Source organism: Bos javanicus, chromosome 15 (assembly GCF_032452875.1).
Source record: "Bos javanicus breed banteng chromosome 15, ARS-OSU_banteng_1.0, whole genome shotgun sequence".
Classification (NCBI taxonomy): Eukaryota; Metazoa; Chordata; class Mammalia; order Artiodactyla; family Bovidae; genus Bos; species Bos javanicus.
In genome coordinates this window covers 65874665-65899186 of record NC_083882.1, presented here as the reverse complement: position 1 = coordinate 65899186, position 24522 = coordinate 65874665, and the positions used below count along the sequence as shown (strand labels likewise).

Here is a 24522-nt window from a genome sequence, read left to right as displayed (position 1 = left end):
CACTCCAATATTCTGGCCTGGAGAATTCCATGGACTGTATAGTCCATGGGGTTGCAAAGAGTCAGACATGACTGAGCAACTTTAACCACTAATTATTACGTAGATAGCAAAGCCTCATTAGCTCAGGAATTTTCCAGAAGCAACAGTCAGAGAAGTGCTTAAACTCCTCCATCCCATCATGGCGTTTCTGGGAGCATGCTGGAGAAACACGTGTCTCCTTTTCAGATACAACATACAGTACCCAGCCTCTGACTAGCATCCTGGTGGTTGAATACTTACCACACGATTTCTCTCAAATCTAAAATGCTTCAAAAAATGAGGTGTGGGCTGAGAAAATACCATTTGCAAGGGAAAAGGAGAGCACTAAATCCAGCAGGTTTTTGAAAATGCAATGCCCAAATCCCTTCAATCTTTCCTGCCAGAGGCGACAGTATGTACTGCGTTGCCCTGCAAGACCCACAGAAATGGCTGTGAGTCTGAAATTTCTAAGCACCTTGAACTCATCATGTTTAAATTGCAAAAGCTGACATGACTAATTCCTCATCTGCATGGCCGGACTGGTTTCTCCAAAGACTTCTGAGCTTGGTGGGGGGAGGGGCACAATTAAATATTAACGCGTTTCCATGTATCTGAGGATCCCAACTCATCAGGGTGGGGCAGATTGAAGAGAGTAGCTGCTAAGGTTTTCCCATCACCTGTGAGACTCTCCCACCTGTCCTAAGGCAGGTATCTGATTCATAGCTACCTGAGTGAAATTATGGAAATACATTTTGCAACACTTAGAACCAGCTATGGGTGGAACGGTAGATTTCTTTGGCACAGTTTTTCTTTGCCTTTTTTAAATAGTAAAACTCCTGGCGAGCCCACTCCCCATTTTACTCCCATCACATTCTGCTAGTCCGTATACACCGACATTCTAGAAGTTACAATCCCCTCTGTAAACTGTTGCTAAGTTTTTACCACATTGTGTTCACTGTAGGTTTTACCTGTCACCCTGTCCATCAGTTAGGGATATTAAAATTCTTACATGTGTATACTACATGAGTCGACTTAGCAGACACGCACACGTACTACATGAGTAGGTTGCTGTTCCCAGGAAGAAAAGAAATACTCAGCAAATCCATCCATGCAGCAGACTTTCATCTCCCTTTTGCTCTCAGTTCTTCAGGAGGGCTGGGTCATTAAATCTTGCCCTGGGCTCAGAAGCTGGCCTGGAGTCTAGACTCCTCCCCATGCAAGTGATGTGGCCCAGATAGGCTGCAGAACTAAGCCTCAGTTGCTTACTTTGCAAAGTGGAGTCATACAACCAACTCCTGGTGCAGTCTGAGGATTAAGAGAGGGATACACATGGATGAGCCGGGGTCTGTGCTGTGCTCAGTCAATAAGTCATGTTCAATTCTTTGCAATCCATGGACTAGAGCCTGCAGGTTCCTCTGTCCATTCTTGTCCAGGCAAGAATACTGGAGTGGGTTGCCATTTCTTCCTCTAGGGGATCTTCCCAATCCAGGGATCAAACTCATGTTTCCTGCATTGGCAGGCATAGTCTCTACCACTGAATCACCTGAGAAGCCCTTTGTCCAGCGTCTAAGGGCTGGACAATTGGCCACTGGGCACAGTAAGAACTTCCCTTGTTCTCAGCATATAAGAACATTTCCGTATTTCATAAGTTTGCCTTGCCTGCATTTCACAATCAAAATTCAGCTTATGAAATCCACTTTCTTAGGCCACTGGCCTAGTCAGGGCCATATTTAAATAATTAGCCTTAGGAATAGAATAAATGGACCTGCTAATTAACTTTCCTGCACTGCAGCCTACACCTCAAGTTCAGAAGCTACCTGAGCTATCTGCTCCTTTTATATTCTCCCAGACCCTGCTGCGGAGAAGGCAATGGCACCCCACTCCAGTACTCTTGCCTGGAAAATCCCATGGATGGAGGAGCCTGGTAGGCTGCAGTCCATGGGGTCTGAGGGTCGGACATGACTGAGGGACTTCACTTTCACTTTTCACTTTCATGCATTGGAGAAGGAAATGGCAACCCACTCCAGAGTTCTTGCCTGGAGAATCCCAGGGACAGGGGAGCCTTGGTGGGCTGCCATCTATGGGGTTGCACAGAGTCGGACACAACTGAAGTGACTTAGCAGCAGACCCTGCTGGAACACATGCAGATATCTGCACACATCTGCTCTTCGCTTCAGAGCAAAGGTGCTCAACAGAACTTTCTGTGAAATAGAAACATTCTATAATCTCAGTTGTCTGATAAAGTAGCTGCCAGGCATTTGTGGCTAATTAGGCACTTGAAACATAGTGCCACCAAGGGCCAAAGTTTTTATTTTATTTAATTTTAATTAAATGTCACTAGCCAAGCGTGGCTAGGGGTCACCATATTAGAAAAACTGAAAAGATGCTTCATTTTCCTCGTCAGCCTGAGTCTCAGTTCCCACCCAGACTACAGGTGCCTTACCCAAGGACAGGGGATAGATGCACTTAACTTACATTGAATGGTTTCCAAAGAGAGTTCTGCAGCTTGACTTTTTAAAAAGCAGCCTGTGTTTGTATGTGAGCGTGTTAATGAGAAAAGAACCATGTCACCTAACGTCACGTTGCAGAAGTGCAGAGGGGTGGCTGCAGGATAGGGCGGAAACCTCGGACCACAGTTGTCCAGATTTCCTAGGGTTCTTCACATGAAGACAAACCAAACCCAAACACCTCACCACAGCGGTCACCACTGCTCACTCTTAATGCGCATCACTTACCACAGGGCCATTAAAAAAATTCAGAAAATAAGGGCCATGCCTGCTGTGAGGGCTGCCCAAGTGGCTCAGTGGTGAAGAGTCCACCTGCCAACGCAGGAGATGCAAGAGATGCAGGTACAATCCCTGTCTGAGAAAATCCCCTGGGGTAGGAAATGGCTACCCACTCCAGTACTCTTGCCTGGAAAATTCCATGAACAGAGCAGCCTGGCAGCCTACAGTCCATGGGGTCGCAAAGAGTCAGACACGACTAAGCAGCTGAGTGTGCACACACAGGCGAGCCTGCTGTGAACATCCTGGAGCAGAAGGACCTGAGGACTGCTCCCTGAGCACTTCGAGATCCAGGAGGAGGAGCTCAGGAGGCCTCCCTTAGCCCCTCTCACTGCTTTGCAATCACTTGTAATAATATACATCTTAATAATTTTCATGCCCTTTTCTCTCAAATCAGAGCAACACAGAAGAGAAACAAAATCAAAAGAGAGAAAAATAGTTTGAAAAACCTGCTTCAGCCGAGTCTACAGGGTCAAGGCTCCACCAGGCACGTACTTATCTTAAACACTGTTATTTGGTTTTTCAATTTCTTGTGGTTCTGACAATGATATTGCCGGCTTCTTCAAAGCCCAGAGAACGCGCTGTTGACAGGAGCTTCAAGCAAGCGGATTCCAACCTACGACCTTTAAAGCCTCCCCTGGGAAACCCCGCTGTGACTCACAAAGGTGTCTTTAGCTGGCCTTAAATTTTAGTAATCATACTGGTTCCAGATTGACTTGCCGAAATTCATGGGTGGGGCCGACTCTTCAGGCAACCAGCCATTCACTGTCAGAGAGGACGCTTCCGGGTCTAAGCCCCGCCCCCTGGACCCAGGCAGCTTGCCTTCCGCAGTGGGCTTAGTTGGGGCCTAGGCGGGTGCTGGTCCCTTACCTGCAGGTCTCAAACCCTATGTTCCGGGCCGCCTCCATCTGGGCCATGGTGGGCAGCGTGCTATTAAAGGCCTTGCAGAGGTCGGCAGCCTCAGTCTTAGAGATGCTATAGCGACCATTCTTCTCCACGTGGAATACACCTGCATATCGGCAGGTTATATTCAGATCTGTGGGATGAAAAGGAACAGTTAGATTGTTCTGCATCCATAATTTGGAAAGGGTAAGAACTTTGTTTTAGAGCAGCCTCATTGCAAAGCCAGATAATCTTCCCTACTGGCCAGAGCCTTCCACCTTCGCTGCAGCATGTCAAAGCATGGCTGCCTCATGCTTAAATCTGAGATAAGATGCAGGAAAGTAGCATCACTTGTACATTCTGTCCAGGTGGCGCTAGTGATAAAGAACCCACCTGCCAACGCAGGAGACAAGAGACCTGAGTTCAATCGTTAGGTTGGGAAGATCTCCTGGAGGAGGAAACGCTAACCCACTCCAGTATTCTTGCCTGGGGAATACCATGGACAGAGGAGCCTGGCTGGCTACAGTCCATGGGACCACAGAGAGACACGACTGAGCGACTGAACACATCATTGAGAAAACTGAGGCTCGGAAAAGTGAGCTGCCCAAGGAAGTGAGGATTGCTTTCCAGAGCCTGTAGCTGCCTTCCTGAATCCCAGCTGTTCTGTTTCAGCAATATTTTTCCGAGCTGATAGCCAGGGTGGGGATGCCTGTGATTGCAGTGTCCCTGGGTACCCAGTTTCTTTGGGGTTCTGTGTGGCATCATCTTTCAAGAACCCTGAGAGGTGACTTATAGGTAAGTTATATACATATTATTCATAGGTGAAGAAACTGGAGCTGAGAAAAATGAAATGACTTCCCAGAGTCACCCAGCAATTAAGTGGCAGAGCTGGAATTCCATCTCAGGTCTGTTTAACACCAAAACCCACACTCTGATCCACTTACTCCTGTGTGCTCAGGAATCCTTTCATATCATTAGAGCAAGTCTTCACTCTGGAGGGATACGCCTAAAAACTGTGACCTAATGACAAAGAGGATCAGTGTTAATGGAACTGTAAGGACAACAACTGCTCTCTCCTTTCTGAGCAGGAAGTAGCTTCCAACCACGAGAAAACAGTGTCTGACAAAGAGCAAACCGAGATGATAAGAGAACTGTGAAACCTCTCCACAATCTTTCTCGATTCTGAACATAGTAAAAGAAGAAATGGAGCTTTGAAAAGACATAAGGCAGTATCAAGTGGTTTTCTTTTGTTTCATCAGCATGTAGATGCTTTTTAAAAAGTGTCAGAACTAGGTGAGATGGAGCAAACGTGTTTGGGGGATTTCCTTTCTGGTCTAATGGTGTCCTTCGGAAGCCACTCACACAACGCTTGGCTGATGAGGCTAGAGGAGCACAGAGGAGGGAAACGGACAAGGCGCTTTTGAAATCCTGTTTGTTTTTACTGACATTTTCAGCTTTGGCTTCGGTTGGCCAATCTTTGCCAAGAGAAACTGTTGCGCTGAGTGACTGTCCTTCCGGAGGCTCTCTGTGTGTAGCTTATAAAAGAGAAACAAAGCCTCCCAATCAGCTTCTTGGAGGTGAGACTGTTAGGAGAGATCTCAGCAGATGCCAGGAGAGGCAGGGCGTGGCCGTCTGCACGCGGCCGGGTGGCTGCCGTCACTCCCAGGTTAAATATAAAGTCTGAGGCATGGACAGTGGCTCGGAGCTAAATGGCAGTTTCTGTGTTATTAACATGAATTTGAGTTTGCCACCTGGCATGTAGAATATGCAAATGAGAAAGGAACCATTCAGATTGATACTTGTGAATTAAGTCTCTCGAGTTCCAGGAGGAGCAAACAATATCCCTTGATAGACAACACACACATGCAAGTGTGAGGGTGTCTCCACGTGTGCGTGAGAATAGTGTGTGTCGTGTGTGCTTATGGTCAGCCAAGACAGGAAAGCATGGATAAAATCTAGCTTCAGCCTTCCTAGAAACACGAAGATTAAACAGGGCGTGCAGTTGATCTCAGAAAAGAGGCTGCTGGATGAATGAAGAAATTCTATGCAATGTAAGGATTCCACAGCTTATATTCATCTTAGTCTCACACATAAAAAAGGTCCCATCCTAGCCCTGATGGCATTCAGCCATCTGGGAATTCCAAAGACGGTTCCAAAACCTTCATTTCAGGTCAAGAGTATTCACATTTCCTCCCCTCGGGTCCCTCGTGCCTTAAAAAGGACCAAGCCTTTCAGGGTTGTGTATCTGTTAAGTCTTCAAAATGTATGAAGACCTTCCAACACTTCCTTAACACTTACACAAGCAGAAATTACTACCCCCAAAGGGTATCAGTAATACTAACAGCAATAATAGCTGTTAACACATGTTGTGCACTTACGATGTATAGGCTAGACACTCTTCTACACATTTGACAAGTATTAACTCATTTTATCCGTAAAACCCCACTATATGGTAGGTAATATTATTGTCCCCACTTTCCAGATACAGAAACTGAGGCATAGAGAAGGGAAGAAACATGACCAGGTTCACAGAACTCATAACGATGGAGCCAGGATTCAAACCCAGCCAGTCTGGGCACCAAGAGACCACAGGCCTAACCACCAGGCCACTACTTCTAAACCCAATTTACAAAACATTTTATGCATTCTCAACCTCCCCCATGTAGAGCCAGAAATATCCCCAAGGTTTAAGTTAGAGCAAGGCTGAGGCATGAGTAGCCATGGACCACAAATCACAGGACAGCCACCCGTGTCCATGGCAATGGCCACACTGCCAACACCTGTAGAGAGGCAGAACTCCCCAAATATCTGGGCATCGCTCTGGATAAACAGAGATCTCTGTGATCGAGGAGCTGCCGTAACTCAAGGGACTAACAGTAAATGGCCAAATGCATCTCTCCAATAAGCCTGTCCAACTGGACATGAATCAAGAATGCTTTCCGCTGGGCCCTCTGGTCTCCAATAAATCATGAAATAAAGGAATGATCCCATGTTCCTCCCTCTGAGAGATCTGATGGGTAACACTAATGGTTGGAGGCCACTTTCAGATTCAGGGTGGCGTCTGAAGGAGGAAGAGTGTTTGTTATGATGCGGTTGCCAGGAGGACAGAGGAACCATGGGCCTGGCACGCAGGGATCTCACCGCCCATGTGAGAAGAACTCTATCAGTGGCCTGTTGGGAAGACCACAAAAAACGTGCTCACCAAGAGACCTGTGTAATCCACTCTCTGGCACCAACTCACATTGAAGCCTTGTAGTTCAACTTAGAGGAGATATACCCAAGATATACCCTGGCTTCAAGTCCTGACATTGCTACTAGCTCTGGGTTACACAGATAGATAGTTCCTTAACCTCTCTGACACTCAGCCTTTTCCTTGATGGGATGACAGTGCAATCGGGGTTTGTGGGACTGTGAAATGAGACAAAGCATGTCAAACACTCTGTATGATGTCTGGCACTTAATTAGAGCCAATGGGTGTTTTATACTCATTAGGTGGGTGATCTACTTCAGCTAAATTAATTCTCACAAAAGTGCTATGGAATAGGCACTACTGCCAAGCTCATTTTAGAGAGAAAGAAACTGAGGCACAAACAAATTAAATAATGTGTCCAAAGTCACCCCAGTGGGGGAGTCAGGGTTCCAACTCCTGTGCTATGCCACCAATTCCGCGGGATTCTAGGTAAACTTGTTTTTGGATAAACCAAAGCTGACCCATACCACCATTAATCTTGCCTATATTTTTCACTAAGACTCACATCAAGAAAAATAGATCTTTCTGGTAAAATCACCCCAGCACATTTCAAAATCTTGCCTAAGGCCTGAGATGAGTAGCTTCTTGGTTTGCTCCAGTCGCTTCACAAGCAGAAGAAAATCGCAGCCTCTTCTGAGAGTACCACACTGTGTAATCTTTACCCAACTCGCCATTGTCTGAGGATCTCCAGACTTTCCTAGGAGGTGAGTAGCGTGGGGGAGGGGATGTCACACAGCTGACCAGTAGGGCTGAGGGACAAGAAGTTTTCACGAGCGGGTTTTCAGGGGTCTATAAACCTGTGAAATTACTTATGTGCAAGATTCTGTGTGTATGTACGTATCTATGTTGCAAGCGTGTACACGTGTATAGGTGTTTCGCTGGGTTTCCATTAGCTTCTCAAAGATGTCTATGACAGAAACAGGTAAAGAATTGTAAGAAATTATTATCTTTCAAGTGAAAGTGTTAGTCACTCAGTTGTGACTTTACGACTCCATGGACTATAGCCCACCAAGCTTCTCTTTCCATGGGATTCTCCAGGCAAGAATACTGGAGTGGGTTGCCATGCCCTCTTCCAGGGGATCTTCCTTTAAGGTTTCTTCATTAATTAGAAATTCCAGGATTCTAAAATTCTGGAACTTCCTCGTGGGCTTCCTGAGAGCAGTGACTGCATCTCTCCCCAGGGTCTCTCCCCAGGACCCTGTGCAGGACCACAGAGGTAGGCACATGTGGAACAAGTGAAGGAGGGAAGGAAATACTCCCCACTCCCCCCAGGACAAACAGACTGTGTGAGGTACAAACAAAACACGTCTCACGTCTGCTCCCCGCATCGTGTCTAAGAGAATCAGCAGCTGGCCCTGCTTGAGAATTCCCCAGGAGGTATTTCAAATGTCTTGAAGCATTTGCTTCTGAGAACTTATGCTGTTTTCCCCGAAAGCAAATGTTGCAGAGACCAACTTTCAGCTCTGTAACCAGTGTTGTCTGTCTGGACTTCACAGTCATCCTCTCCAAGATGAGCAAGGCCTTTCTGCATCCTGTCATAGGGCCCCTTCTGAGGCCAGATCTTCTGAGACCTCTCGAGCACACACACGGAGCACCCCACGTGCAGACCCCAGGAGACCATCTGCAGTCATGCTGTGCCCAGAGACTCAGTTCTCCGAGCCAGACTTCTCCAGATGGCCCCAAACGAATTAGTGTGTTTTCCAACAGGCGCCACCTAGATGGGCCTGGCCCCTTCCGTCATCTCCTCATTAAGGGTGAGGCAGCATTAAGGCAGAATGAGATTTTTTTTCCTGATTTGGTCCCACCAAAGTAGGCTGTGAGCCTGGGGAAGCTGGTCTTCTTGAAGACTGGGAGAAGGCCAGGTCATGCGACTGAGTGACTCGTGCACTTTCCAGGGCCATGATAATAACTGCAAACATTCATCCAGCACCTAATTGGACCCATATGAGGTTTTTAATATTTTACACCTAAAAATGCATTTAATTCTCACAGCAGGGTGGTATATGGCAGGCACTTTTATTATCCCCATTTGACACAGAAGGTAACTGATTCTTTGAGAAGACAGGAATGACCTGAGCCAGGAGCCAGCAGAATAGATTTCCGATTGGGCAGTCTGGCTGATCACACTGCAGTGTTAAGTGGCACCTCATGCATGATGCTAAGACAGATGCTAAGCTACAGGAAATCTACTTCTTCTTCACGTGGTTTTTAAGGTGCAGAGAGGTGAGAATTAAAAGAGGGCTCTGCAGAGAGGAATCTGAGCTAGTAAGCTCAAGTATTATTTTAAGATCACAGGTCTCTTGATTCTGGACCAAAAGCTTAAAAGGGTAGGGCCCTTCTCCTAAGAGCTTGGGAAGATGTCAGTGGGAAAACCTGCACTAATGGAACTTACACCCTCTCCCTGAGGCAAAGATGCCAAGGAGGTCCCTGTGTTTGCTGACTTTCCCCAACAGAAGGCTGGCTTCCTCTTTCTCACCCTACTTGTCCTCTTCCCGTCATCCCCTTGAAGATCAAAGACTCCAACCCCAGCTGCAGCCTCAGGCCTCTTCTGCCCTTTACAGTCTGAGGACTCTGGCGCAGGTCAGGCAGGGCAGAATGAAGACAGGTTGGCCGAAGACTGGGATGCCAGACCACAGGCTGTCCCTGTGACATTTTGAGATATCTGATGACCAGCCTACAAATTTCAACAGACCAGGCCATTCCAGCTGGGGCATGACACTCCATTCACTCCATCAAACTCCTGGAGTCAATCACATGCAAGTCAAAAGCACCTGTGGGTTCTCCACATTTTCACCTTTATACTATTTATCATGAGTTAGCCAGGATCCTCTTTCTATCTTCTGATTTGCTGAGCTCATGTCTGGAAAAGGTTATGCAACTCACAAATCTAGTCGAACTGATTCTGATCAGAACTAGGAAGAGAAAAGGTCAATTAAAAAAAAAAAAAAAGCTTTATTGCTAATTGGATCACCTGTGTTTAAAGCCAGGCGGGATAATAGGGAGCAGCTAACCACATTCTCATGAGACACAAGAGGAAACAAAAATCCACAATGACTGAGCATGGCCCCCCTAGCCAGTTGTGAGAGAAGCAGGCCCTCCGGGGTCCATAATTGCTAGATTCTGGATCCCCTGTCCAGTGCTCTGACTACTGAACTTGCTTTTGTAAGAGGCCTGAGCAAGCCGTTCCAATAAAGGCCACAGTCCACAGTGTCAATGGGACACGAAGAAACCATTCTGTTCTTCACTGTGATTGTTTAATGTCTTCAAAGCCCAGAAGTTTCCATCTAGGAGTCTTCCTGGCAATTACAGCCCCTGCTGCCACCCAGGTCTGCCAGTCCAGAAGGCTGGCAGCATTCCTGCTGCCCCACATCTCTCGCCCCCATCCCCTGATGCCCATGTGATGGGCGCCTGATGAAAGGGTCTATTGTTCAGCATCCCCTTCTGAACCAGGCCAAAATCACACTCAGTGGCCGAATCGCCTTTGGCTGCCCCGGGCAGACCATGAGTCTTGAGTGACTCAGTCTCTCCCGGAATTGCCCTGGAGGTGGGTGAGGATTTAATGAGCAGAGAAAATACTCATACACCATCATCCCCAGAGAATTTCCGCCAGAATGTGTCCTGGGTGGCTTTCAACTGAGCTATTCATCTCTTGGCTCTCAGAAGGGAAATGCACCCCAATTTCTTGGCACCTGACTCTATCCCCTGGCCTCTCAGCCTCTTGTCCAAGGAGCCTGTCATGGCAGCCAACACTGAACCAACAAGGACCTATCACATCCGCTCTGTCAGAGGAGAGTCTAAGGGCTCTCAGCCACTACCCTGACCCTTCAGTCCAGGCCTCCAAAGGACCAACCCCATGAAGCTCTTAGCTTGTTTGTACAGAGTCTAAAGAAAGAGCCCCCACCCCTGCCTCCTGGTGGAAGGATGGGAACTGGGGGAGAGGAGAGGGTGGGAAGGTCTGCTTAGGCCCCCACTCCTGATCCTGGATCCAACAGTCTTTCTGGCCAAGGAGAGTGTGTCCCAGAACTGTCACCTTGGTACCCAGTTCTGTGAGGCTCAGTGGTTTTGATGAACGAGTCTCCGGGAAGACAGCTGAGGGAGAGAAACCACAGCGTGTACCCCTACCTGTTGCCATGGCGACCAGAAATGCTCGGCTCTGGACCTAAGACCTTTATTTTCTTCTGTTTTCTTCTTTTTTGGATCATATCTGTTTAACAGGCTGACTAACACAAACCCAGGATGTGGTTAAAAACAAATGAGAAAGTATCTCGGGAGCCCACATGGGGTTTTTCCTGTTGCAAGTAGAAAAAAAAAAAAAAAGAGGTTCTACTTGGTTTCATGCCTATATATACTTTGGTGGCATGGGGGGCTAGTTAAGGTTATATCACCTATCTAGTTCAGGTACAGCTCTGGCTCAGGTCTGGAGCCAGATCTTTGAGGAACTGGCTGGTTTTATTTTGAGGGGAGTACTTCATGAGGGGCTTCCCTGGTAGCTCAGCTGGTAAAGAATCTGCCTACAATGCAGGAGACCCTGGTTTGATTCCTAGGTCGGGAAGATCCCCTGGAGAAGGGCTAGGCTATCCACTCCAGGATTCTTGGGCTTCCCTGATGGCTCACACAGTAAAGAATCGCCTGCAGTACGGGAGACCTGGGTTCAATCCCTTGGGTTGGGAAGATTCCCCTGGAGAAGGGCATGTCAACCCATGCCAGTATTCTTGCCTGGAGAACCCCATGGACAGATGTGCCTGGCGGGGTTCAGTCCATGGGGTTGCAAAGAGTCAGACATGACTGAGCAGCTAAGCACAGCACAGCATACTTCATGAGAGCTGAGGTGGGCTGAGACTGTCACTCACAGATAATAGCTGCTTTTCGGGGTGGTTAGTGAGTCACCGACACACAGATGATCCGTAGGGCCCCATCTGGGTGAGGGGCGAAGGGGTTCTACCTAAATCTTGTTCATTATGAGCTGTGTGACCTTGAATAAATCACTCTCGATCTCTGGTTCACACCTAAACTTCCTGCCTCCCAGGATGAAGGGAGGAGTTAGGAAATGCTTGAACTGGTAGGATAAAGCAGGGAGGAGCCAGATGCACACCTGGGATGATATGAACATCTCAACACTTTTCAAAAATTGAATATTGATTAAGATGCATATAGGCTCCAACCCCAGCAGAACAGGTGGATCAAAGCACAAGCAGGTGTCAGTAATATCACTATGGCGGGGTCTTTCCAGCTCCAATTACAAAGCATTTCTACATCCAAAAGCAGCCCTGTGAGGCCTATCAGGTAGGTACTATGGCCCCATTTTACAGATGAAGAAACTAAGGAGCAAGAGATTCAGAGACTCCTAAGTCTTACAGAATCCGAATAAAATCCAGACCTCAACTGATTTTCAAGATATTCTGATTTTCCCGATTATCCGTGGTTCTGCCCTTTCCATCTTGGGTGTCAGCCAGCAAAGGGGGAAGGTGGCAGCATTCAGACAGAAGGGTGGTGGTTTTCATACTTTACCTTCCCTTCTGCTCCCAATGATGTCTTAGGTAGAACCACAATATTTAAGAATGGAGGAAAGCAGAGCTGCTTCCGTGGGAGCTGGAGTGAGGATGAAGGGGCAGACCCAAGACCCTGGATCCAACAGCGGCTCATTCTTGCCCAGCCCCCACCCCACACCACCAAGGTCCTGATACCCTCCACAGTGCTTTAAGAAGCTGCATGGAACACTCAGGAAACCACTGCAGTAGGGGCCCATAATAGCAATGATAACCACTGCTTGGCAAGGCGTGCTATGTGCCGGGGGCTCCAAAGCATACTAAGACGGATAGTCACCCCCCTATGACAGCTGTGAAAGCAGAGGGTCAGAGTGCTAAGTCATTAGTACAAGGCTCTGAAGCTTGAAGGCTGCAGCCCAAATGAAATGCATTGTATAAAATGCTTTACAAGTGATCCAAGCTTAGTAATTAAAAAAAAAAAAAATGCTCTCATCAGTCTCAAGAATAAAAATGCCTTGCAATGTAAAGTTCTCCTTAAAGGTTGGCCCTGGTTCACCCTGTGGAGAGAAGATAGCTAAGTCTGCCTTTCCAAACTTAATCTACAGTGATGGGAGCTGATCAGCAAAGGACTCGAGAGGATTGCCAGATCCAGAAACTGAGGTGAAGCTGCTGCCCTCCAAGGTAGAGCCATCCGGGCTGAGGGGAACAGAAGGCCAGCACCAATTCCCACAGAGCCCAGCAGGACTGCCCAGTCTGGGGTATCTCCAACTTGGATTGGAATTCCTTGACGCTATCTCTTCCAGCATCCTTTCAAGGGATGAAGAGAAGATTCTGGAATCCATGGAGCTGCTTTTCAGTGTCAGACATTAATCTAGGTGTGGTAACAATGTCCTACCATGGGATCCTCAGAGCAGCTTTGAGAGGTCAAATCATCAACTCCGTTTTTGCAGATGAAACAAGTGAGGTTCAGAGCACAACTGACTCAACATTCGACTGTGAAAGTGGCATGGTCACAAGTCAAAGGCTGGAATTATCCCTGGTCTCTGACATGAGTTAGTTCAGATGTTCACCAAAGCCACACGCCTCTGCTTGGGGCACAAAGACTCTCACACTGGGGGCTGGAAATGCAAGGACCCTGTTGGGTGTGGTTGGGACAGGTCCTACTGCTGGACCTCTGGCTGGGCTTCTCTGCCATATTACCAAGAATGGAGCACCTACTGTGTGCTAAGTGCTTCACACTGATTGTCTCATTTAATTCCCACAACAAATGTATGATATAAGAACTATTATTGATCAGACCTTATTACAGATACGAAAACTACAGTTTAGAGAGGTTAAGAAACTTGTTCTTTTCCTATTCATTTATTTGTATAATTAAATGTAAGTTGCCTCTATAAGTTAATTATGTCAAATTAAACATTTAATTAATTGGCACTTTAATATTTAATTGTTGACATTTTACCTGTTTTTCTTATTTTTGAATTTTGGTACTTGGAATACAGACTCTTATGATATCCAAAAAGAAGAAAATAATTTGTCCAAGTTTGCACTGTTAAGGGGTCAGGCAGCCTGGCACCTTTACATGGATTGAGATAGAACAAGAACCAGGCCTTTAGGTCGCCCCTTTTCTCTTCAAAACAATAGTAGTGAACTGATGCAGCAACAAAAGCATGTATTTATAACAACAAGTATCAAAGTGACCAAGGAGAATTCTAGATTTCCACCGATTTTGAATTAGGAGGGCTTGGAAATCATCAGGTCCTGTTTTTGTGACTCAGTCATTCTCTCTTCTCATAGATTATGTTTCTCTCTCTCTCCTTCTATCAGATGCTAAAGTGAAGAGCGGTGTGTACACAACCCATGTGAATCACAGTCTCCTTTGCAGTTCAAGAACCTGACCATTATTCATTCTCCAGATGCTTTTGGAATATTACTCAGCCATAAAAAGGAACAAAATTGAGTCCTTTGTAGAGATGTGGATGGACCTGGAATCTGTCATATAGAGTGAAGTAAGTCAGAAAGATAAAAACAAATATCATATATTAATACATGTATGTGGAATCTAGAAAGAAATGGTACCAATGAACCTATTTGCAAGGCAGGAATAGAGACGCAGACATACAGAACGGATATATGGACACAGAGAAGGGAAGAGAAGGATGAACTGAGAGATTAGAATCGACATATATACACGGCTGCTGCTGCTGCTAAGTCGCTTCAGTCGTGTCTGACTCTGTGTGACCCCAGAGATGGCAGCCCACCAGGCTCCTCCATCCATGGGATTTTCCAGGCAAGAGTACTGGAGTGGGCTGCCATTGCCTTCTCCGCATATATACACTACCATGTGTAAAATAGATAGCTGTTGGGAAGCTTCTGTGTAACACAAGGAGCTCAGCTCTGTGCTCTGTGATGACCTAGATGGTTGGGATTGGCAGGGGGAGGGCAGAGGGAAGTCCAAGAGGGAGGGAATATATGTATACATGTAACTAATTCACTTAGTTGTACAACAGAAACTAACACAACATTGTAAAGAAATTACACTCCAATCAAAAAAAAGTTCGGGAAAAAGAATTTACAAAAAAAAAAAAAAAAAAGATTAATACAAATGTTTCAAACCCTACAAAGGGAGACGCTGGATCATGGGGATATTTTTAAAAATCTGGGCCAGGAGGTTTCTAGGATCAGTACAGTTCCAATTGCCCTGTGAGCTAAGAGCTTGTAATTCACACCTCTTCCTGAGCTTTCAATCTCTGAAATCTCATCTGTAACCACAGATGCCAGATTGCAAATGCCAGGCTCCAGAGAACTCATTCCTGACAAGCTTTTAAATCCGACTCAAGCCACAGAGTTTGGACCAAAATCTTTACCATTTCATGCGTCGCCGGAGTGGGCCAAACATAACTTCCTGCTGTTAAGGAAGATGGCCACACAAAAAAGCCAGGAGGCTTGGAAATAGAGGTTACAAATGACCCTTCTGCCAAGCTGTCAAAGAAAATGAGATCTGGATTTTCCTTCAAATAAATGGTCACTGGACACGGAAAGAGACCACACCTGGGTGAAGGCCTAAACTCTTTTCACCGTGGACATCTGAGGGGCATCCTAGAAGCTCTAGGATGAGGATGACAAGAACTCTTCCTATGAAATCTGTGCCTCTCAGCTCACTATTGGTCTCCCTAGGGCATGGTGCAAGGCATACATTCAAAGCCCCTTCTAGAAGATACGACCCTGGCAGCTGAGGACAGACAAGGTCCCTGCCCTAAAAGAGCTTACGCACTAGCGTGGGGAAACAAGACAGTCATACAGGGAAATGCTGAGAATATAAATAAGGCAGTGTGGGGTGGTGATAGTACTACACAAAAATAAAAGATAAACAGGCTGCCTCTTCTGGCAGTCTGTGTGGTCTGAGGCCCACTCTTTTACGAAGCTGTTGGGTATATTTTCCTTATTTATTATGGGGCTCTTGGTGAGATCAGATACCTGACAAAAGAAAATACCTACACACAAACAGAGAGATTAAATCATATTTGGAATTCATCTTTGCCTTCCAGGGTCCATGACAAGATGTCCCTAGAATGCGGGCTTAGGATAAACATGGGAGACTTGGAAGGCAAAGGCCACGGCAACTGAATGAGCCCGCTTCGGTGTCCACTTCAGCCATAAGCTGGGTACAGAGTTGATGGAAGTGGGCTGCAGACACCCATTCTGGGTCTTTGCCTGAACTTGAAGGAGGCAAATCAGCATGACAGAGCAGCCCATCAGACTGCAACTGTGCTAAGTCCACGCACCAGCCCTGAAGGCTTTCAAGAATCTCCCAGCATCTTCAGTCTCTCGGAGTTTACAGTTACTAAGGTGATGGAGCAATCACCCCCATGGTGTTTGTAAGATGGTACAGCAGCCAAGCTCATAGTCTTTCACATTAGAGAGACTTGAGTCAAAAGCCCAGCTTGGGGTCCTGTGGAATGTTGGGCACACCGTGTTTTCTTAACCTCTCAGCCTCATTTCTTCCTTAGTAAAGAAAAGGCAGTAACTCCCTCATGGGTGCTTTTAAGTGTAAATGAAGACGTGCGCTCGAAACAGGTGGCAAAGTACCTGATGCTTAGTAAGGTGGCTGGGATTTGATTAATATTAGACAGTCATCTCAAGGATTAAAGCGTATTTAAGGCTAAGAGCCTCATGCTCTGACAATTCTTGATAAACTGGCCAGCCATTCACTGTATCATCGGTAACAGCCACTCAAAACTCCCAGTTAGGAGTCAGGAGCTTAATTACTCAGATACACAAGCCCCCACTCTATACAGAATGTGCAATTGACAGATAGGAAGGAAAGGAAGAAGGAAGAGGGAAAAACAGAAAGGAAGGAAGAAATCGTCAGATAGATGAATGGATAGATGGATAGACAGACGCTATTTATAAAACACTATTCTTGGAAGAAGTCTGCCTCAAGTGATACTAACCCATAGAATCAAAATGGGTTCCATTAGGACCATTCCTTGTTCATCTTTGTATCTGCGATGTCTGATTCATAGTATGGTGGCCCAATAGATGTTTTAGTTTTGTGGGAAATACATTAGAGTCCAGTGACCTGGGATCTGGAGTGTGACTTCTTACTAATAAGCCATCAGTACTCATCAGTAAGGCTTCAGTTTCTTTATCAGCCCCAGGAAGAAGTTGGTTTTGGTAGTCTCTAGGTCCTTTGGCCAACCTAATGCTCTGCCTGTAGAAGGACAAGTCTATGTTTCTTTTAAACTTGTTCTCCAAACCCGAGTGGCTCCCTCTTGCCTGCAGGGTTGTGGTATTTCCCTCTGGAATCAAGGCGGCGGTGGTGTGATGGCTGCGTCAAGCAGGCTGGAGCGGCCAACAAAAAGAAATAATAGACAAAACAAGAGTGTTACCAGCATCCTGCTCTCCGATTACACCAACTAAACGCCTTCCGGCCCACAGAGACTAGAACCTGCCCCATTGAAGTCAGAGGGAGAGAATGGTTTCAATTAAGAGAAGCACAGCAGGATCACGGATTCCCTTAGAGAGACTGCTCCTAAATTATTACAAACAGCCCCAGTGCTCCCTGTAGCAAATTTCAGCACCGCGGGCCAACTCAGACCATTCTTCAGTTGTGAGACAATCCTCCAGTGAGATGCTTTTGAGCAGATCCCACCTGCACCCCTGGAAGTCGAGACGCCCACTCTTGATTGACTCCCTGATCTCTGGTGGTCTCGCAGGTCCCGCTGCCAGTGCAGAGAGCGAAGAGGGAGGTTCGCTCCACCTGTTTTCCCAAAGATGACTCTCAGTAGTACTAAATTGTTTCAAGACCATTCATTTTCAAGGAGCCAGAAAAACCCAGATTCTCAGGAAAAGGAGACGCCTTGAAGCTTTAAGGCCTCCGGTTCTGGAGATGGGGAGGATAGGATGGGCCCCATAAGACTGAGTGGGAACGTTGGTGTGGTATTAGAAGGAAAAGATGAATTCCAGCCCCACCACATGAGAGCAGAGACTTCTTGGGCAAGTTACTTCATCTTTATGAGTCTCAGTTTCTCAGCCTATAAAATGGCTCTGAGGAAATGCAGTCATTCATTTTACTGAATGGATATTTGCTGCAAACCTCAAAGAGAGGTTTATGGGACTTAGATAATAAACTCACGGGAAAGCATCAGCGTTGAGTTTGGTTCATAACAAGTGTTCAGTAAATGTCAATCTTTTTCCTTCTCCCACAGGAAGATTAAAAAAAAAAAAACATCTTGCATGACCAGCCCCAGCTCTCCCAGATGTCAAGGGGACCCCTGGGTTCTGATTTATAACGTATTAACACTACGAACAACTGTTTGTGTTTTGATAGTCTTGTTTCAGCCCAAACAGCAGTCTGCAACCACACTCTTAAGAAACTAAAAGCAAAATGAGAACGTGACACAAAGCCGTACACTCCTATTAAAAGAGGCAAAGTTTTAGTCACTTCTGAGGCGCGGCTGGGAGGGGCCGGATCTTGCTTTCTTTAGAGGCGAACAGAACTAGGCAGTTAAAGGTAATTAAAGTATTTGGGGGAGATAAGAGGATTGAACATCCCAATATGATTGAGGGGTGGGCACTTCATGTATTCAAAAGCTGGTCAGCCAGCCCCAGCCCCTCCACAACCAGGGAATTCCAAGCCTGGGCTTCTGGGGGAAGAAGTGGACCCTGAGGAACTTCAAAATTTCCAGAATGAGAAGGAGGCTACTGCATTAAATTGCCCCTAAGGGTCTTTCTACACTCTGAGACCAGGAAATAGCACTGTAAAGGAGCGCTTCTCCCCAAGAGGGAGGGAAATACCATCTCCTCCTCCAGTCTCATGCCAACTGTCAGCACTGAAGGCAGGAAGAGGCAGATCCTGCTGAGACAAGCAGCACTGGAGACTGCCTGTCATCAAGCAAGTAAAGACAGGCCTGGAGCGCGTCGGCCGACTCGCTTTCACCAGCTTCTGCAATAGCCAAGCTTCCCGGAACATCCCCAGCTGCCGTGTCTGCCTGGCAACAGTTGTTCCAGTAAGCACGTGGGTGTCAGCACTTTGGTGTCCCCTCCCCACCAAATTAAATGAGATCTTATTGACTAATATTTGCCCAGAAATGGAATGAACATCTTCCAAAGGCAGCTGGAAGCATTTCTCAAGTGCAGCAGGAACAAATTTGGGCTGAATGAGGAAGGGAGAGGTTCCGGGTCTAATACTACACTGATGACACTGAGGATGCTTGCTCCCTGTCAGTTATTCCACACACGATCTGGTAGTCCTTACACAATCCTGCACCTAGGTATTATTACTCTGCCTTAAAGATAAGAAAACTGAGCTTCAGAGTGTTGTCAATTGCCACATAATTGATGAGGGGCAGGACTCGAACCCAGGCTTCCGGGTGGCTCAGGGGTCAAGATTCTGCCTGCTATGCAGGAGCCACAGGAGATGCAGGTTTGATCCTGGGTTGGGAAGATCCCCTGGAAGAGGGCACGGCAACCCACTCCAGTATTCTCGCCTGGAGAACCCCTTGGACAGAGGAGCCTAGTGGGCTATAGTCCATAGGATTGCAAAGAGTTGGACACGACTAACACGACTCGGCATGCATGCAGGACTCAAACCCAGATTTAACTCCAGGACCCACAGTGCTTTCTGAGAGTGGGATACCAGGCTCAGATCCCACTCATGAATCCCTGACCTCGGTGCTTAGCCCAGAGGCTGAGCTGACAGTCAGTCCTACTAACTACAAGGATGACGAGTAAACATTCTCTAATGTAGCCTTTAGAAGAAGACAGAGAACCTGACTTTGAGAGACTATTTTCTGATGGCCTATTTGAAGAGATGCCTGTTTCTAAATGTCTTCGTTAGAGTCTGGGAAGCTCATCTGGAGAAGAAACCGGATGAGTTTCCCAAAGGTTTTAACAATGCACACAATGCAGAATACAGAAGTAGATGTTGACTTTAGCTTTCCGGGCAATACAAATAACAGGAAGCTCAAACAGATAATAGGATACCTTTCCTCTACCCTGAGAAACAGTCTTTAAGGAAGGCTGGAGATTATCTGATGATGCTTTTATGTAAGGAAACAGAGCTGCCCCCCAAACAAGTTTCAAAAGAGAGCCATGGGGAGCCCCACCCTCTGTCCCCAGTAAGAAGAATCTAGAATAGCCAAGGCTTGCCTCCCCAAACCTTCCTCCATCTCTTCTCTCCCTCAGCAGAACATGTTTCCTCCTCGTCTTTCACAGCCATCCTGAACATTGCACATATTCAGCCTCTGTTTGGTGCCTTTGCAGAAAACCATGCAAGAGACTATATCTAGGTGATGACAGCCAAGAGGAATGGCAGTTGGGGTGATGCACAGTCACAGAGAGGGGGGAGAAAAGATGTGGTCTGTTTGCTGACCCTCATTTGCTTTCTAAGCAAGTTTGTCTCTTACTCCAATAAATAGATAGATGATACATACATGGATAGATAGGTACATACACCAACAGATAGATACAGATGATAGACATATATGATAGATACATGGATGGACGAACGGACAGATACATAATAGATACATGGATACATACATATGTAAAGTTTTTTTTTTTTAACTGAATTTGGACATCACAGACTGAATCTACCAGGGTAAGCCACAATCACACAAATCCAACCAAACAATAAAGTGGATATAGGCCTTCAGAAAAGAGAAGACCAATTCCAAGTCTATTCATTCAACAAGGTTTTATCCAGTGCCCCCATGGGCACTGTGCTAGGCACTGAGAGACCAGGGCATTGAAAAAGGTCAGCAAGGCCATTGCCCCGACATAGACTATAGTCCAGGGAAGAAGACAAACACTCAACAAAGCAACAACACAGCACAATAAATGTTGTAACAGAAGTGCAGGGTGCTGAACGCTTGCCCTTTAAAGGGAAGCCTTTCCTCCCAAGGCCTCTGCTGTCCCCAAGAGATGCCTTCCTGAGGCACTGTCATTTCAGCTGAGAACTGAAGGACAGACAGGGAACTAGCGGGCCAGGGTCAGCAGGCCTCAAAGTCAGGAAATTCACCTCATAATAAAGCGTAAATCATTTCAGTTTGATAGAATCCATTTCCTCTCGCTCTTTCATCATTAGATTTTGAGAAGCAAGGCCCCCTTCCTGTGTCAGAAACCATCACATTCTTGAGGTCCACGTTAAACATCCCCTGGGTTTCTCTTCCCTGGATTCAGTCCTTATAAATCCTTTAATGATACTTAAGTGATAAAAAGGAATGGAAAAAAAATTTTTTAATTCTGAGTTTCCCTCCATGCTGTTAGATTCATGAGCACACTGCATGAAGGCAGGACACTGGCCCAGAAAACCCACCTGTCCATCTTTGGACTAATCAAAATGTTAAGATGTTGGGCCCTTGAGCTTTGGACTCAGAGAAACTATTAATATTTGGAAAGAGTTTTTCTGCTTATGAAAGAGCAATTATTCATACCAAATTCAATAGTTAATTTAGTTTCCCTGAAGCAAGTCTGATCCATGGGGAGTCAACACGGCGTGGTTGCAGGAACATCAACTCTGAGAGTGGAGAAGTTAGGCTGCAAATCCTGAATCTGCATTAATTCTGTGATCCTGGGAAAGTCATTAAATGCCTCTCTTCTACAGGAGTGTAATGATGCTAACCGGGAAGTTGATGCGAGTGCTGGATTAGATAATGGAGCTGAACACGCGTCACACACATTAAAACACTCCAGGAGTGTAGTTTTTGAAAAGGGAAGCCGGCCTTCTCCCTTGGGGGTCATCATCTCATAATTTACAGGAAGAGATGCTCTTCCAAGGTCGCAGTAATTCTTTTTAAATGGATCACTACAGACCCATGGTCCTCAGCAAAGTGCAGCTCCAGCAGCGCTGAGATGAGCTGCAATGATGAGTTTCTAATAGTAAAGTGCTCAAGTGTGCAAAAGATGGACTATATCTTGCAAATTAAAACAGATTTAAGGTTATTCCCTGATATGCTTTTATTGGAGAGAGAAAAAGATAAAGTTATAGCTATCATGATTGAGTATAAACCCAGACCATCCAAGCCTCCAACTGCAGTGTGTCCCCCATGTGAACTCTTGTCAGTGAGGTGTGTCTTCCCGGGAGAAGCATGAGGGTGTGACTTAGAAAACACAAGAACTTGCCTTTTTTCTTTTGCCTACATAGAATTGTGTGCCTACCAGCTGTGTCGACTCCCTTAGAGCCTTATTGATTATAAAAGACACTGTTACCATGCAATAAAATTCTTCTAATTGAAGACGAGGCCACCAACTCCTAATTCATTTGGGTGGATCATGACTGGTCTAAGTCGAGTACTGTGGTCAGAGTTCTCCTTTCCAGTGATCAGGTTAGTGTGGATCTCCCGGGGAATGGCACCCCATTCTTCCAGTGAGAAGTAAAGTGAAGTTGCTCAGTCATGTCCGACTCCTTGAGACTCCATGCACTGTAGCCCACCAGGCTCCTCCATCCATGGGATTTTCCAGGCAAGAGTACTGGAGTGGGTTGCCATTTCCTTCTCCAAGGGAAGTCAATTAAGGACTTCTGGAAAAGCCATCCTTCCATTTTTTTTTTTTAGAAGAGATATTTATGAATAAGTATTCCTTCTTCTGGTGGTAGACACTGCTTTTTGTTTTGTTTTTCCATAGGATGCCTGGAACTGTGAGAGTCAACTTGGGACCATGAAGGAGGCTAAACTATAAGAAGACACTCTGAGGGGCAGACTGGAAAGCTGGAAGAAAACTGATCTTTGATAACATCATTGAGCTTCTGGAATCATCCTGTTTCCATACTTCTTGCTGTGCTAGATAACAATTTATGAGGGTTGATCATTCTGTTACTTACAGTGATACCAGCTGACATGCACTGACGTGGGTATACCAAGAAACATGTGACAGATAGCAATTACATGGGACTGACACATCATGGTTTGATCCATAGATGGGCTGTGGCTTTTGTTCAATCATGATAGCTATAACTCCATCCTTATCTCTCCAACCCAAGAAAGCACATCTGAACAAAAGGAAAAGGATGCCATCACCATCACTGGGAGGGGGAATAACCTGAATGTGCTCTTGTTTAGAAGACACGGCTGTTTATAACTGACCATCTGGATGGCTGGTGCCTGTACTCTGCTAATTGATAAATACTATTAGCACTGTGCATGTGTGTGTGCACACGTCCGACTCTTTGCAGCCCCATGGACTGTAGCCCTCCAGACTCCGCTGTCCATGGAATTTTCCAGGCAAGAATACTGGAATGGGTTGCAATTTCCTACTCCAGGTATCTTCCTGACCTACGGATTGAACCTGCATCTCCTGCATTGTCAAGCGGATTCTTTATCACTGTGCCACCTGGGCTTTTACCTGAAAGCATCCTCAGTGATGCTTTGTGGGGGGTTTTTTGTTTTTGTTTTTTCCTTACCACATCTATCTCACCCTCCTCCTTACCACATCTATCTCACCCTCCTGATAGAGTCCACTCTGGTCATCTCCAAGTATTTACCACCAACAAAGAGATAAAAAAAAAGTGAGGCCTTTGTAGTCAAATAGTTGGACATCTGAATCCTAGGGCTCTTGCCTGCTCCTCCTGCCTGGATCCAGTCAATGCACCTGCACGGCTGCTGAAAGTCATCCTACAAACCACCTCGTAGGGACACATCAATCAGACCCTGGCCTCAAACTCTTGCCACCAAAGTGTTCAAAACAAGACCAAGACACTTCCAATAAAATGGACCAAATTTGACCCTAAACCAAAGCTTAATGTTCAAGATACCTATGTAAATTATGAATTTTTCTCCCATGGAAAAATGATATTTTCTGCCTCCCAGGGTTTGGGTTCCTTCATTGCCCCAACATGTGCTTCTAAAAGTTTGAGTCAACTTGGAGGTTCTCATGGTTGTCTTCCCACCACTGCCTATTGCAGGGCAGGGAGGACAAACCTATTGCTTTCAGAATTTTGAGGAATAAAACCTTGAGGTTTTGGCCCTCTTATTCATTGGACCCTATGTGAGGCAGCCAGAACAGGAGCTGCTGTGGCTGGAGTTGTGATGAGGAGCTCTGACCTCACCTACCAAAATGTCCCCTGGACTTGAGAGCTGGTCGGACTGAGGAGTCCAACACGTGGCCCCACCCCCACGCCCCCACATGGAGCTGCAGGGATCCTGCAAACACACTCACTGCTATTCATTGAGAAGTCTTCTCTGATGCTCTCAATCAGGCGCAGTCTCCCTGTTACATGCTCTCACAAGCTCCTGTACTTTTCCTTCTGAGCTCTGACCACAAGTGTAATTAAACAAGGGGGTAATGAGTTGTTTACAGCATCTTCCCAGCTTGAGCATAAGTCCCATCACAGCAGAAACTGTGCCTCTCTTGTTTAAGATTGTATTCCTAGTGCCTGGCAGAGTGCCTGGCATATATTGGTATTCAGTAAATGCATGTTGAGTAAACAAATGCACCATTTGAAAACCACTGACTGCTCAGAGAGGCTAGGTAAGAGCCAGGCCAGGCGATGCTGGGCCCTCTGATTTCCAAAGGCTCATTGAGTCATAAAGGATCAAAACAAACACCAAGTATGCGTGCACAAGGTGCTACATAGGAAACCAGATCTGAGAGCAGTGAGGGC

At 46.2% G+C, this 24522-nt stretch overlaps 1 protein-coding gene across 14 annotated transcripts in view; it reads right to left on the bottom strand.

The window, feature by feature from the left end:
• The window catches only part of CD44 (CD44 molecule (Indian blood group)), an 88571-nt gene that overhangs the window by 48990 nt on the left and 15059 nt on the right, over positions 1-24522 (bottom strand). For all 14 annotated transcript variants that reach the window (XM_061381125.1, XM_061381132.1, XM_061381130.1 and 11 more), the window contains exon 2: positions 3672-3837. In XM_061381125.1, the coding sequence (XP_061237109.1) occupies positions 3672-3837 (166 nt within the window). The remainder of the gene's footprint in view (positions 1-3671; positions 3838-24522) is intronic.